Source organism: Delphinapterus leucas, chromosome 7 (genome assembly GCF_059928025.1).
Source record: "Delphinapterus leucas isolate spDelLeu-1000000601 "Yukka" chromosome 7, BTC_Dleu_Yukka2, whole genome shotgun sequence".
Classification (NCBI taxonomy): domain Eukaryota; kingdom Metazoa; phylum Chordata; class Mammalia; order Artiodactyla; family Monodontidae; genus Delphinapterus; species Delphinapterus leucas.
Genome location: NC_143135.1, coordinates 6,807,922 through 6,820,288, shown reverse-complemented (window position 1 = coordinate 6,820,288; position 12,367 = coordinate 6,807,922). Strand labels below are relative to the sequence as shown.

At 61.0% G+C, this 12,367-nt stretch overlaps 1 protein-coding gene across 2 annotated transcripts; it reads left to right on the top strand.

Annotated features, from left to right (window-relative positions):
* Window positions 1-465: 465 nt before the first annotated feature.
* OVOL1 (ovo like transcriptional repressor 1) lies at window positions 466-11,944 on the top strand. 2 transcript variants are annotated; one of them, XM_089914513.1, is made up of 5 exons: window positions 846-937; window positions 1,688-1,817; window positions 7,515-7,732; window positions 9,393-9,582; window positions 9,770-11,944. In XM_089914513.1, the coding sequence occupies exons 2-5, from the start codon at window positions 1,814-1,816 to the stop codon at window positions 10,063-10,065; spliced, it is 708 nt and encodes a 235-aa protein (XP_089770639.1). In that variant the 5' UTR covers window positions 846-937; window positions 1,688-1,813; the 3' UTR covers window positions 10,066-11,944. The 2 variants fall into 2 exon arrangements, with proteins under 2 accessions (XP_022447974.1, XP_089770639.1); XM_022592266.3 differs by lacking the exon at window positions 1,688-1,817 and having other exon boundaries at window positions 466-937.
* The last annotated feature ends 423 nt before the right edge of the window (window positions 11,945-12,367 follow it).

Below are 12,367 nucleotides of genomic sequence, written 5' to 3'. Positions count from 1 at the left end.
TTCAACAAGTGTGGGCCGGGCCGCCCAGTCCCGCCCGACGGCTTCACGCCTCCCCAGGCGCCCGGGGCGCGCCGGGCCGGGCCCAGTCGGGCGAGTTTCACTTCATCGCCCTTAGAGCGTGCGAGCGCCGAATAACATTGCCCCTTCCCCTCCCTCCCCTCCTCTGCTCCCTTCGAAACTCCGAAACTCCGGTTGGCGAACGCTAGCACTCCGGCGGGGAGGTCCCCGGCGGGCAGCGGCTGGGCCGGCTGGGCAGCCGTGTGCTGGGGGCCCTGCGCCCGCCCCCTCCCGGCCACCCCGCCCAGCCCGCGAGGCCACCTCACCGGCAGCGGAATAGAAACCGGTTCGACAGGTAACAAATAGGTGGGTTGTCACCGTTATTTCCCAACGCATGCGCCGTCGCTCCCCGGGCCACTCCAAGCTAATTAGCTCAGATCAGCTCCCCCCCCTCCCCGCCCCAGCCACCAACACACGCCGCTGCGAGCCAATAAAGCGTGAACCCGTCCGTCCTGCTCGCACTTTAAGACTTCCCGAGCGGACGCGAGGGACGCCAGTCGCGCCGGGAGGAGCATACCTGCCGCTTCCCCCGCCGCCCGGTGCATCTGGCTGAAGGGGACCTCGTTCAGACGGAGGACGGCGACAGCTCCGCGGAGTTGAAACGGGCGCGCGCCGTCCCGGGCACGGCCTCCCGGCGCAACGCGGGACGCTTTGGCGACTTCTTCTCCGACCTGCTCCCCCACCCCCACCCCCGCCCGCCTCCAGCCCGGCCAGGGAAAGGTGGGACGGCTCCGGCTCTAGTTACGGAAGCGGCCGGTACCCGGCGAGGAGGGTTCGAAAATGCCTCGTGCGTTTCTAGTGAAGAAGACGTGCGTCTCCACGTGCAGGAGGAACTGGAGCGAGCTCCCCGACGAGGAGCGCGGAGAGATCTATGTGCCAGGTGAGGCGCCCAGTCCGCGCGCCCCGAACCCCGCGCCGCCGAGAGGGCGGCGGGGCCCCGTCGAGCGGCCGGCGTGCGGGGCGCAGTGGCGCGGAGCCCGGCGGCCGGCGCAGCTGGGGCGCCCGATTTAATGTTTAAGCGGCCGCTGCCCCGTTAGCCCGCGGCGCGGCCGACCCCGGGCGCGGGGGGAGGGGAAGGCAGGGCCGGCGGAAGGAGCGGCCAGGCGGGGGCGGGGGTGGGCGCGGGGGCTGCCAGGTGGGGGCGGACAGCCGTTCCCAGGACCCCGGCGGGGCGGGGGGCAGGCCTGTCCGAGGCGCGCGGGCCCGCGCGGTGCCGCTCTGCCTTCCACCGGTCCGAGCCGCGGCGCAGGGGAGGCAACGGGGTGTGTCACCGCTCAAGCAACCCTCCACTCTCGTGCAGTAAATCCCGAAAGCCGGGACTTTTATGAGGCGGGAGGAGGGCACTGGAGCGGTGCCACTTAGGGGGGCAGGGAGCGAGCTGGAGTTTCTGCTGAGATTTGTGTAAATGTAAGAGAAGACCCAGAGTTGAAGCCACCTTCATTGATCTCTCCCTCTCACCCACAACACTGGCTTCCAGAAGGTCCCCGTGAGGGTCGGGCAGGCAGGAGCTCCGAGCCGTGGGGAGCGCGAGACTGTGGGGAAGGCGCCGAGCTGCACCCCACTAGTCCGGAAGACAAAGGTGGGATCAGCTCTCACCTCTGTTAGAAACGCGCCTCCTTCGACCTTGCAGAGGACGCCACTGAGCTGAGAGGGGTTTTAAGGAGCCCGCCCCGCAGCCAGGGAGCAGCCCCGGGGGAAGCTGGGGCACCCAGTTTATTTTCGGAAGACGCCTTGACAGCGTGGGAGTCAACTTTGGATGAGTAACCCCAGTTGTTTCTTCCTCCAGGGGCATCTTCCACGTTAGCCCCGAGACCTCTTCTGCGCCTTCGGTCCTCCCCCACCCCTAACAGAATCTTTGGTCGGGAGCCAGTTTCCTTCGGAACTCCCCTTCCCCAAGCCTTGGGGGTGGGGCGCGGGATGCGCTGAACACCCTGCCCAGCGCCTCCAACGGGGGAGAGGTTGTAATTAACCAACCGACTTTGACCTTTGATCTGCAGGTTCCCCTGCATCGCCCCGGGCCCTGTAGGAGAGTGGTGAAATAAGGGCGGTGAGGGGCCCTGTGAGGGCTCTTGCCTCGGTTTCTGTCCTGAATAAATTGTTGGAGACTGTGGGTGTAGTGGTGGCCTGACAACCGTCAGGATCCTATGGCCTACAGGGCTGGTGGGGTGTTTCACAGCTTAGCCTTATCTCAAGTGCCGAGGCCCCTACCTACAGCCTCCTTAAAAGGTCGGAATGCACCAGTAGTCCTGATGACCCCAATGGGGAAACTGAGACAGAAAGGGAAGTGCGCTGCCTCCACACCTGGAGGCGGATCAGGGTGTGGGCCCAGGATTCTGTGTATAGTTTCTTGCTTCTCCAAGTTCCCTGGGGAGTTGGTCGGTGTTCCACCTCCAGAAGGGCCATGTGAGGGGGTGAGGGACGCGAGCCCCCTTCCTTGCTCCTGCCTCCTCCCTCACCTGTGTCTGACTTGCTGCTTAGCTGCTCCTTGGGATCTGATAAACCGAACTTGGACTGTGTTAAAGGTGAGCGGAGCCTTGCTCGAGACTAGTGTGCTGTTATTTTTAGTTTTATTTCACATCCCAATCAGTAACAGATCATGTGTTGACTTTTACAAAGGACAAAGGAATTCCGTTTGTTCAAATCATTGACTTCCTTGCATCCTAGTGATTTTCCCCAGCACAGTTCTGGTGGCCACAGTGGGAGTGGCGGGGGAGACCTGCACCCAGGGGCTGTCCCATTAGGTGCACAGGATGGTCTGTACCGTCTGCCGCTGCTGTCCAGGTGAGGGGAGCCGCTCACTCTGCAGGATCATCCCGGATGTAGGATGGGGTCTAACCTGGAGGTGCAGGTGACAGTTTGCCAGGGAGAGTCCTGTGGGCTCAAGCAAACAGTAGAAGTCAGAGAGCTTACTTTTGCCTCTCAAAGCCATGTGGCCCACTAGAGAGTTTTCCCACAGTTTTTGGAAATGAGAAAGGGAATGTTCTCGGGCCACGCTCAGGTGCCTCAGATGGCTAGAGGGTGGGGAGTGTGTTTTGTGGTGGCCTGTCCCCTGACTGGGCCATTCCATCACCAGCCGACCGTGACCCTAAGAGCCGGCTGGGCACGTTTCCTTCACCCCACCTCACAGACTCAGCACGTTGTGACCAAGTAAGCATTGACCCCATCCGGTCCCACTGGGAGAGGCACCGGGAGGGCTGGGGAATGAAGCGTTTGAGGTCTGACCTTCCCGCCAGGGCCCTCTGAGACCCTTAGAGCAGCAAAGAATGCCTGGAAAGGAAGTGTTTACAGACTGAAGACCCTGGGCCCCGGCCTGGCAGCTCTGACTCCAGGGCCCCAGTCTGACCAGCACTCCAGCCTCTTCTCTGAGGCACAATTCTAGAGGTTTCCCACCCTCAGTCCCCTGGGCCTCACTCTCCTCCCAAAGCTGAGGGAAAAGCCCAGAAGTGGGTACAGGGCCTGGAAGGCTGCAGGGGTGGGCAACGGCACCACTCACGCTGGGAGCACTGAAAGGGTTCATGGTTAAGTTGCCACCTGTTTGGCCCTCGAGCCCCTGCCCTCCATCTCCCCTGGCATTTCTCCTTCGTTGTGTCATTATTGACTGTGGAGTGCAGGGACTAATGCTGGTTTCTTGACAATGAACCCAGGCCCCTGTACCCAGGGGCTAAATTCCATCTCCTGGACCTAAGGGGAAGCTCCAGGAACGGGGAGGAACAGGGATGAAGTGGGGTTCTCCAGGCCCCTGCTGAGAGGAATCTCAAAAGGCCAGGAAGGCACTGGAGGGCAGACCAGGCCTGGAAGCTGAATGACATGCTCCAGCCATGAGCATCCTGGGGCCTCTTCCCTACCCCCCCACCAAAACCACCCCCCCACCTCCCCACTTCAGACGGAGCGTCTGCAGTCCGTTCTGCCAGTTCAGCAGCACATGCCTACCCCAGGGGGGCAGCCAGGCTGAGGTGTGCGGGACTGGAGCGTCCTCAGCCTGGCTCTGACTAGGCAGTGTGGGCACCTGGGCAGCTCTTTCTGGGCCGAGTTAGAAAGGCTGAGAAAGTCAGCTTTGGGCCCCAGAGTACACATGTAGGGGCGCGAGGGAGTGGAGTTGGGGAGAGATTATGCCTCTGACGGTGATCATTCTGATTCCTGGGAAGTGCTGGCAGTGAGGGACACGTCTGCCAAGCTCTCCGGGGCAGCAAGGCTGGGAGGGTAGACAGCCAGCCCACGGATGGGTACGGTGGGCTAGATGGGACTCCTAGCTGTCCCACAGGGTGCCGTCACCCAAGCTGCCAGGCTGTTTGTCCCTAGCTTGGGTGACCTGAGGCAGAATCCTGCCAGACTGTTTGTCCCAGAAAGAGAGCAGGTGAGGCCGAGTCCTCTGGGCACAGGGAGGACGGGAGCAAAGCACGGCCATTGTTGATGTCAGGCTTCTTCTTTAACTCTCTTCATGTTCAGCAAGTATCGTGTGGCGTCCCACAGGGGTGCCAGCCCCGTGCTGCACGGGAGGGAGGGAAGGAAGGACGCAAACACAGTACGGTCCCGCCGGTTGCAGCGTCCACCCTGGTGTGAGGCTGAGGTGCACGGGGTTGGTTAACTTCACTGTGGACGCGGTATGAGGAACGGTTGGGAAAGGGGGAAAAGATCCTGCCTGAGAGAAAAACTTGGCATTCACAGAATGGAAACGACAGGCTGAGAGATGGGCCCGTTGTGTTTCCAGGGCTGCCCAGCTCTGCCAGTTGGCTGGCACTGGCTCCCTTTCAGGCCCCTGCTAGCTGACCTGGGGGCCGGAGGAGACGGGCACAGGGGACCCTGCCCTTCCCGATAAGGGTGCAAGACCGCCTAACGCCAGCCTGGGCTGTGCTGACACACTGGGCTCCCCCGCCGCCCCCCTGCTGCTTCCAGGTCGGCAGCAGCCCCAGCCCGTGGCTAGGTGTCCTCACGTCTGCTTCACCTGCTCTCCCCAGAGAGCCTAGGGCCAGGCCTCGTGCCCAGCCCTGGCCTGAGGCCTTGGATAGGGTAGGACCTGGCACCCTGTCTGGTATTTGGGCCACGAGCTTTCAATGCAAGAGAGAGGGGACTTGCTGAAGGCCTCGGGTGGGAAGCTGCTCTTGGCCCAATGCCCACAATGTCATCCAGGTGGAGGCATGTTGAGCCGACAGAAAGGGAACCCGTGCAGCCCCTGAGGGGGTAGGGAGAGGGCCTTGCCACACTCCTCAGCTGTGGGCGGGCGATGAGTAGCCACAGCGGCCGCCACCTTGCCGGAAACATCTAATTAGGGGACAGAGAGTAGCACAAGCAGGGCCCAGCCAGTTCTGCTCGCTGCCGCTCGGTGCCGCCCAGTGATAGGCGCGGCGGCAGGACCACGCTCCGGGGGTGGCAGGAAGACGGGTTTGGCGGGGCTGGTGGGATGAGGCAACCGTCCCCACCCTGACGGCCTCACCTGCCCCTCGCTCGGGAAAAGCGGCACAGGGGCAGAGCAGGCAGGCCCGCTCCCTGTCCCCGGTTCCCCAGCACTGTCATCTCAGGGCTTCTGCGGAACGGGAGAGGCAGGCCTGTGAAACAGTTCTCCCCCTAAACCTGCTTAGATCCTCAGAACCCTCACCATGGACCCCACTCTCGTGGAGGCAGGGAGCCAAGGGTGACAACTCGTTTGAGCGCAAACCGGTTAACCCTCACCTGTTGTCACTCCTCCCTCTGCTGCTCCGTGTGCAGGCTCTGAGGCCCGGCTCCAGCTTTTGGGAGCCTTGATCTCGCTCTCTGATACTGAAAGACAGAAGAGGGTAGAGGTTCCTGTTTGTCTCTACCTGGATTGAGAAATGGAAATTGTTGTCCAGTTTTGAATTCTCAGCCAAGATCTCCAATAGCTGGTAATCTGGCATAAATTGAAGCTGCCAACACTCTGACACGCCCACCCTCTGGCAGCCCCCATCCCTGTACACAGACGGCTGTCACTGTGGGAGGATGGGGGGCGGGGGGGGGCCTCCGAGAGCTCCGGCCTGACGTCCAGCCGTCCAGGGCTTGGAGAGAGGCCAGGCCAGGGCCAGGTGCTGGTGAATCAACTCCCGGAATGAGGTGGCACATTAGAGTCCCTGGACGGACAGACAGACGGCGCCAGTGCCAGCAGAACGGGTTTGGGTGGCGGGCAGGCGCATTCTTCCCGTCAGAACTTTGTTGTGTTTGAAGGGGGCGAGAGCGGGGGCCTCTCCCGAAACTTGGGTGCCTTCATATTCGCCCATATTCGCCCTTCCTCCATTGGTGTGTCCTCTGCTTCCAGCCTTGCCCGCTGCATCCTGCTGGGGGCCGCCCCTCCCTTGCCCACTGTCTCACCGGCCGGGTGCTGCAGGCGCAGGGGGCCGCCTTCATGGTTCTGAGACCCTAAGTCAACCTGCTAAGTCCCTCTCCCTGAAGCCCACTCATCCTTTCCTTCCTGTGCCCCTCTTGATTTTTCCTTCTGAGGCTTGGAAAATGTTCCTAGCTTAGCCTCTTCAGGAGAAAAATACTGACCAAACTGTAACATTAGATTGTTTGCCTCAGCTCTGGGGGTTTGAGACTTGTCTCCTCTGTGTCACTCGGGAGAGCTCCCCTCCTGTCTAGTCAGGACGAGGGCCAAGCCTCTCCGGCCCTGTTTAGCGTGAGGTGTCTGCCGTGGGGAGCAGCGTGTCAAAGGGCTGCCGGTATTGCTGGTATCGCTGCAGCTGCCGTGCGAAGGGCGGGAGCCCAGCCCTCAAAGCGCCACAGCGACCAAGCAAGTGAGCGGTTCCTGCTCTGGGGGAGGCTTGCGTAACAGCTGGGCAGGCTGCCCAGGAGACTGTTAGGCTGCATCCACCTGCTGCTCCCTGACCTCCTCCCTGCCCTGCCCCACCCGGCCTGCTCACCTGCTAAGCTGGGCCAGCGGGAGTGGGGAGCCTGGAGCCCCAATGAGCTGCAACGTCAGGGACAGACCACCCGGAAGGAGAGAGGGGTTAGGACCACCTGTTCCCCACGGCCAGCAGCTAAATCTGCCTGGAAGAGAGGCTCGGAGTGGTGCAGACCACCGGGACCCTTCTGGGGCAGGGATGAGTCCCTGGGTCCAGGGCCTCCAGTGGCGCCCTTTGTCCCTGCAGGAGCATGGATGAGGCCTGGAATCCAGAGGGACTGGCCCAGGTGGGGCAGGCAGACAGCTCGGGAAGAATAATTGGCAGGGCAGCTTTGGTCCTCCCAGTTCCGCTAAGACACAAATTACTCAGCGGGCAGGCCTGTGGGCCGTGGAGCTTGGCTGGCGTCACCTGTAATTACCTTAATGGGGTGGGGGGAGAGAGGTGCGGCATGCAGTGGGCTGGGGGCAGCCCTGCTCTGCCACATGCCTGCAAGGGGTGGGGCAGCGGCTCCACGTTCCAGCCAGCTATCCGCCAGGGAACCTTCCGGAAATCCCGCGCAATCCCCTTTTCTCCACCAAGCCCCTCACTTGGCTGTTCTTCTCTTCCCAGTCAGCCTAGGCTTCTGCCCACCACAGCCCTACAGGGAGCCAGAGCCATCAGTGGCCGAACCCCCTTCTTGCCCCCTGGCTTTGGACATGAGCCTTCAGGACCCCAGCTATAGTGTGACCCCAGGACCCTGCGTGGTGGCCCAGCTGCCCTCCGAAGACACGAGCCGCCTGGCAGACCCACAGAGCAGGGACCATGGCTTCCTGCGCACCAAGATGAAGGTACTGACCCTCACGTTGTCTCCAACGACTAGGGGCACGTGTATCCTCCTGGGTCCAGCCCACGAGACGTGGCACAAATGAGACTTAAGCAGAGATTGGCCTTGGATCTGGGTCTAGGTTTCTGCAGAGAAGTGAACCTCACTGGAGCACGGACAGGGGTGGGAAAGAAGAGAAGTGGGTCGGAAGTGAGAATGCCCATGCGCTGGGAAGAAGCAGTGAGGTTCCAAAGACGCTTAACCCTTTGGAGTCCTCTCTGGGGGTTGTTTAGCTTCATTTCTGGTCTTGAGGGGAGGCACCTCTTTACACAGAAGTCCTAGGAGAAGTGAGGAAGCGTGAGCCTGGCTCTGCAAGCTGGCCTGGGCCTGCGTCTCCGCCGCCTGAGAGTGAGGTCTGGAGTCTGCTCGGTGGTCGACTCCCTGCGCAGGTGCCCGGCGGCAGTCTCCGCCTCGCCCAAGCGTGTGCTTCCATCCCAGAGCCTTGCGTCTGGGGCGGGGCCTGGTGAGCGCCCCCTGCTCAGCAGCAGAGGCAGGAAGGAGCTCACAGGAATGCCCCTGCTTTCCAGCATGCAGCGTCCAGGCTGTCTCTGGCTGGGCCTGCATTCCTGAAAGCTCCGGGATCTGGAAGCAGTCATCTAGAGGAAGGGCTCCCGTAGAGCTTTCCTATGAGCCAAAAGACTGAAGAAAACTGGCCGTGCAATGCTGTTCCCACCTCTCTTAACTGCGGAGGCCACATGTTGTAACCAGAGGGGAATCGCCAAGACATGTGCTGGGCGGTTGGCCGGGGAGCTGACACAGTGCCCCTGATCACCGAGGGCCCTTCCTCCCACCCCTTAATCCCAGTGGCTAGGGAGCGCGTGGAGAGAGAGAGCAGGGGGCACAGGACAGCAGATGTGCCAGAGGAGCGAGTCCTGACCCCAAAGGGCTTGCTTAGCTAGCAGCAAGGCATTTACCCGGTGCCCGAAGGCATGGGGTGATGGGGTGCGCCCGGTGCCCAGGGAGCTCGGGAGGAGTGGCCAGTGACAAGGCCACCACAAAGCACAAGTAACCTCTGAACATTCACAGAGGTAGGGCGTTGAGGCCACGTCTCCACTTCTGAACAGCTGTTCCATAATTACAAAGAAAATGAAAAAAGTTTATAAGCAAGAGAGTCATCAGGGTGGCAAAGGGACTCAGACCGGACCACGTCAGGCTCAAGGAAGGCCAGGGGCGGGGCTGGCCTGTGAGGGGGCTCCGGGCTCCTAGCGGTGGCCTCAGCCTGGGAAGGCTGCACGGAGACCACGTCGTGGGCATTCTTCCCTGTCCTAAGGCTTAGAATGGGGACAGAGGGCAGAAACTACAGAGAAAGACTTGGGCTCAGTGAAGGGAGGACTTTCTAACAGGTAGAGTTACTGAATCGGGCTGTTTCTGTGGGGAGATGGCCACAGATGGTAAGGAAGGGGCTGGGTGGCGGCCCTGCACAGAGACTCAGGAGCCCAACAGGAGGCGGACCTTCCTTCCAGCTCCACCACCAGACCTCTGGGAGCCAGCGGCACAGAGGTGTGGCCTCTGGGGTGGGCACCGCCCTCCTCACGTGGCTGGGGGCTGGTGTGTGTGTCCTCGCAGTCTGCCACCTGCAGCCCCAACTCCTGGGTATCCGTCACAAACCCCGTCCTCGCCCACAGGTGACGCTGGGGGACACTCCCAGTGGAGGCCTCTTCCCCTGCCACATCTGCCGGAAGGCCTTCGCGTACCAGCGCATGCTGAATCGCCACATGAAGTGTCACAACGACGTCAAGAGGCACCTCTGCACCTACTGCGGGAAGGGCTTCAACGACACCTTTGACCTGAAGAGGCACGTGCGCACCCACACTGGTAAGAGGAGCCCGCCCGGCGGAGGCCACGGCCGCGGCCGCCGTGCTGCTGTCCTGGGCCCTGGGGGGCCTGGGAGCTCTGGGCAGACGTCCTCCGCGGTTTGCTGGGGAGCTGGAGTCGGGCGGGCCTCCGGGCGCTCCTCTGCTGCGGAGTCGGGTCCCTGACGCCGGCACTGCCCTCCCCGCAGGTGTGCGGCCCTACAAATGCAGCCTGTGTGACAAGGCCTTCACACAGCGCTGCTCTCTGGAGTCTCATCTCAAGAAGATCCACGGCGTGCAGCAGAAGTACGCATACAAGGAGCGGCGGGCCAAGCTGTACGTGTGCGAGGAGTGCGGCTGCACGTCTGAGAGCCAGGAGGGCCACGTCCTGCACCTGAAGGAGCGCCACCCTGACAGCCCGCTGCTGCGCAAGACCTCCAAGAAGGTGGCCGTGGCCTTGCAGGACACCGTCACCTCCCTGCTGCAGAGCAGTCACCACCTCTGAGCAGTGGTGCCCTGGCTTGGGCAGCCCCGAGAAGGCGAGGGCCGCCTCCCTGCCGCCCGGCCAGCCCGCCCTCTGCGGCCTCCTGCCGGAGCGCCGGTGACCCGGCGCGGAGCCCGTGGGCACGCGTGCTCACTCGGGCCGGTGCTGACCTCTGCTCGCATTTGCGTCGGTGTTTGGGGGGCAGAGGCCACTCTGAGCCCGGGCAGACATGTGTAACTGTGGGACGGGGCGGGGCGGGCCAGGGCTGCCTTCGATTTGAAGCAGCTTGGGTCCAGAGACAGGACTTCCTTCCCAGAGGAGGTACATGAGGGCGATCCTGTTGTCCTCTGCTTCTGGAGCAGCGGGTGGATGGGGGACTGCTGGTCCCCCGTGGACGGCAAAGTCAGGCGCCCCGGCAGAGGGGACCCCTGCAAACAACAGCCGTACAGGAGCTGGTGGCGGCCCGCCCGGCCATGTTCCTCGCGCTCAGGGCTGCAGGGGCGCTGCAGGGTGCTGCTCTTCGACAGGGAGATGCACGCGTGTGCACAGCCGTGGACGTGTGCGCACGCGGAAGGCCTTGCCATATATCACCTCATTTTTAAGAAATCAACTACAAGGTGCCAAGGAGGTTTTATTTCCTTTTTTAAAAGATGACATATGTACAGATAGTAATATATTTTTGGTGCCGATGGCGACTGTTTTAAGAGAGGGTGGAGCTGGCTTTTCTCCTCCCCACGCAGTTCTATTTATCCTGGACGTTTCACGCCTCCTCTGCGCCTTGGCTCTGGGGTGGCTGCCCTGACCCACCCCTCATACCTCCTGAGATATTTAACCTAAGACTTTCCTCCGGCCCTGCCTGGAGGAGGCTGTACTGCTCTCTGTTCTCCCTCTTCTGCCGGGACAGCCGTCACATCTTCTGCTCTTCCCTCCCCGTGTCTCTCCCTCCCTCCCACATCCTTTCAAGGCAAGGGTGACGGAGAGCCTCCTGATAACAGACTTTTTGCGGAACAACTCACCATTCCGGAGATCCGGGGTGGGGGGTGTCCAGCTGCGGCTGCAGGGGTAAGCCGGTTGGGGTGATGAGTCTGTGATGCGCCCAGAGTCCACTGCCTGAAGTAACAGCAAGAGTGCGGGGCCAGGCTGCGAGGCCTGCTCTCTTCCTGGGAGAGTCAAAAACCCTAGGACGGGAACAAAAAAATTGGGACAGAATAATAACCAGACATATCAGAAACTTCTAGAGGGAGGACAGTATTAGATGGTTAACAAGTTACATTTGTAGCCTTTTTTCTGAATGTTTGGCAAATGGCGAGGCTGGGTCTTGCGCACCTAAGGAGGGAGCCACCCCTGGGCTGGTTGGCTCCACCTGAGGGACTCTGCCAGGCTCCCTTGGCTTGGCTGGGCTTCCTGCTAAGAACACGAAAGGGGTGTGGGTCAAAAGGGAAAGACAGGCAGGGGCTGGAGCCAGCCTGCCGAAGAGCGAGAAGGCAAACTCGAAAGAGAACACAGAACAGAGCAGGTGAAGCCGCCCCGTGAAGCCAAAGCCCAGGCGGAACCAGCCTTGGCCTCTCCTGCCCGGAAAGAGCAGCAACCGCACAGTCCCCGGATGCAGGGAAGGAGCCTTCTCTGACCTCCCTCAGAATGTGTATGGATTGTTCTGGAAGGCTCTCGTTTTAGTTTACTTTAGAGTCTGTGGGAGCTGCTGTATTCTGGAAGGTGTATAGCATAAACTAACATTCTCTGGAAGCCTTGTCTTGTTTACATTTCTGTATCCCTGTGTTCATTGCCTGTTCATTGTTCATCTCTGTGTTCATTGCCTATCTGAGGCAGTCACAAAGCTCTGTGCTGTCTGTTTTATAACTTTCCCCTCAACTATCAAAATAAAGAACTATCATTTTCTGTGTTTCTGCTTTTTTGTTTAATAGACCTCGTTTTTCCACCTGCAGGGAAATTAATCAAAACAATTGATGCATTCTAGTCAAAGCTTTACCCTTTTACGAGTAGCGATGGCCCTGGTCAAGACAAGAGCCTGCTAGATCAAGTGGCCTGCCCATGGTCTGGGCAGTCAGTGCCTGCTGACCCCAAGGCCACATGTTCTGCTCTTCACGGTGGCATCAGGCCCTCCCCTGGCTCCTGCAGCCTGACTGACTCGTGGCTCTCCTCCAGCAGGTGCAGTTACTTGGGGTCCAGTCTCTTCCCCACACCCTGCCAGGACCACAGGAGGAAGAGCCACATTCCTAACTAGTAGGGCGCAAAATTCCCGTCACTTCTGGGTCAGACACCTAGCTGTAGGGATGGTCACACCGGCACAGCACTTGTTCTGGGC

Excerpts from the sequence above, each read along its gene's own strand:
- OVOL1 (XM_022592266.3), top strand. The coding sequence starts at position 838 with ATGCCTCGTGCGTTTCTAGTGAAGAAGACGTGCGTCTCCACGTGCAGG. Across the intron at positions 938-7,514 it reads CGGAGAGATCTATGTGCCAG|TCAGCCTAGGCTTCTGCCCA; the intron begins GTGAGGCGCCCA and ends TTCTCTTCCCAG. Across the intron at positions 7,733-9,392 it reads TCCTGCGCACCAAGATGAAG|GTGACGCTGGGGGACACTCC; the intron begins GTACTGACCCTC and ends CCTCGCCCACAG.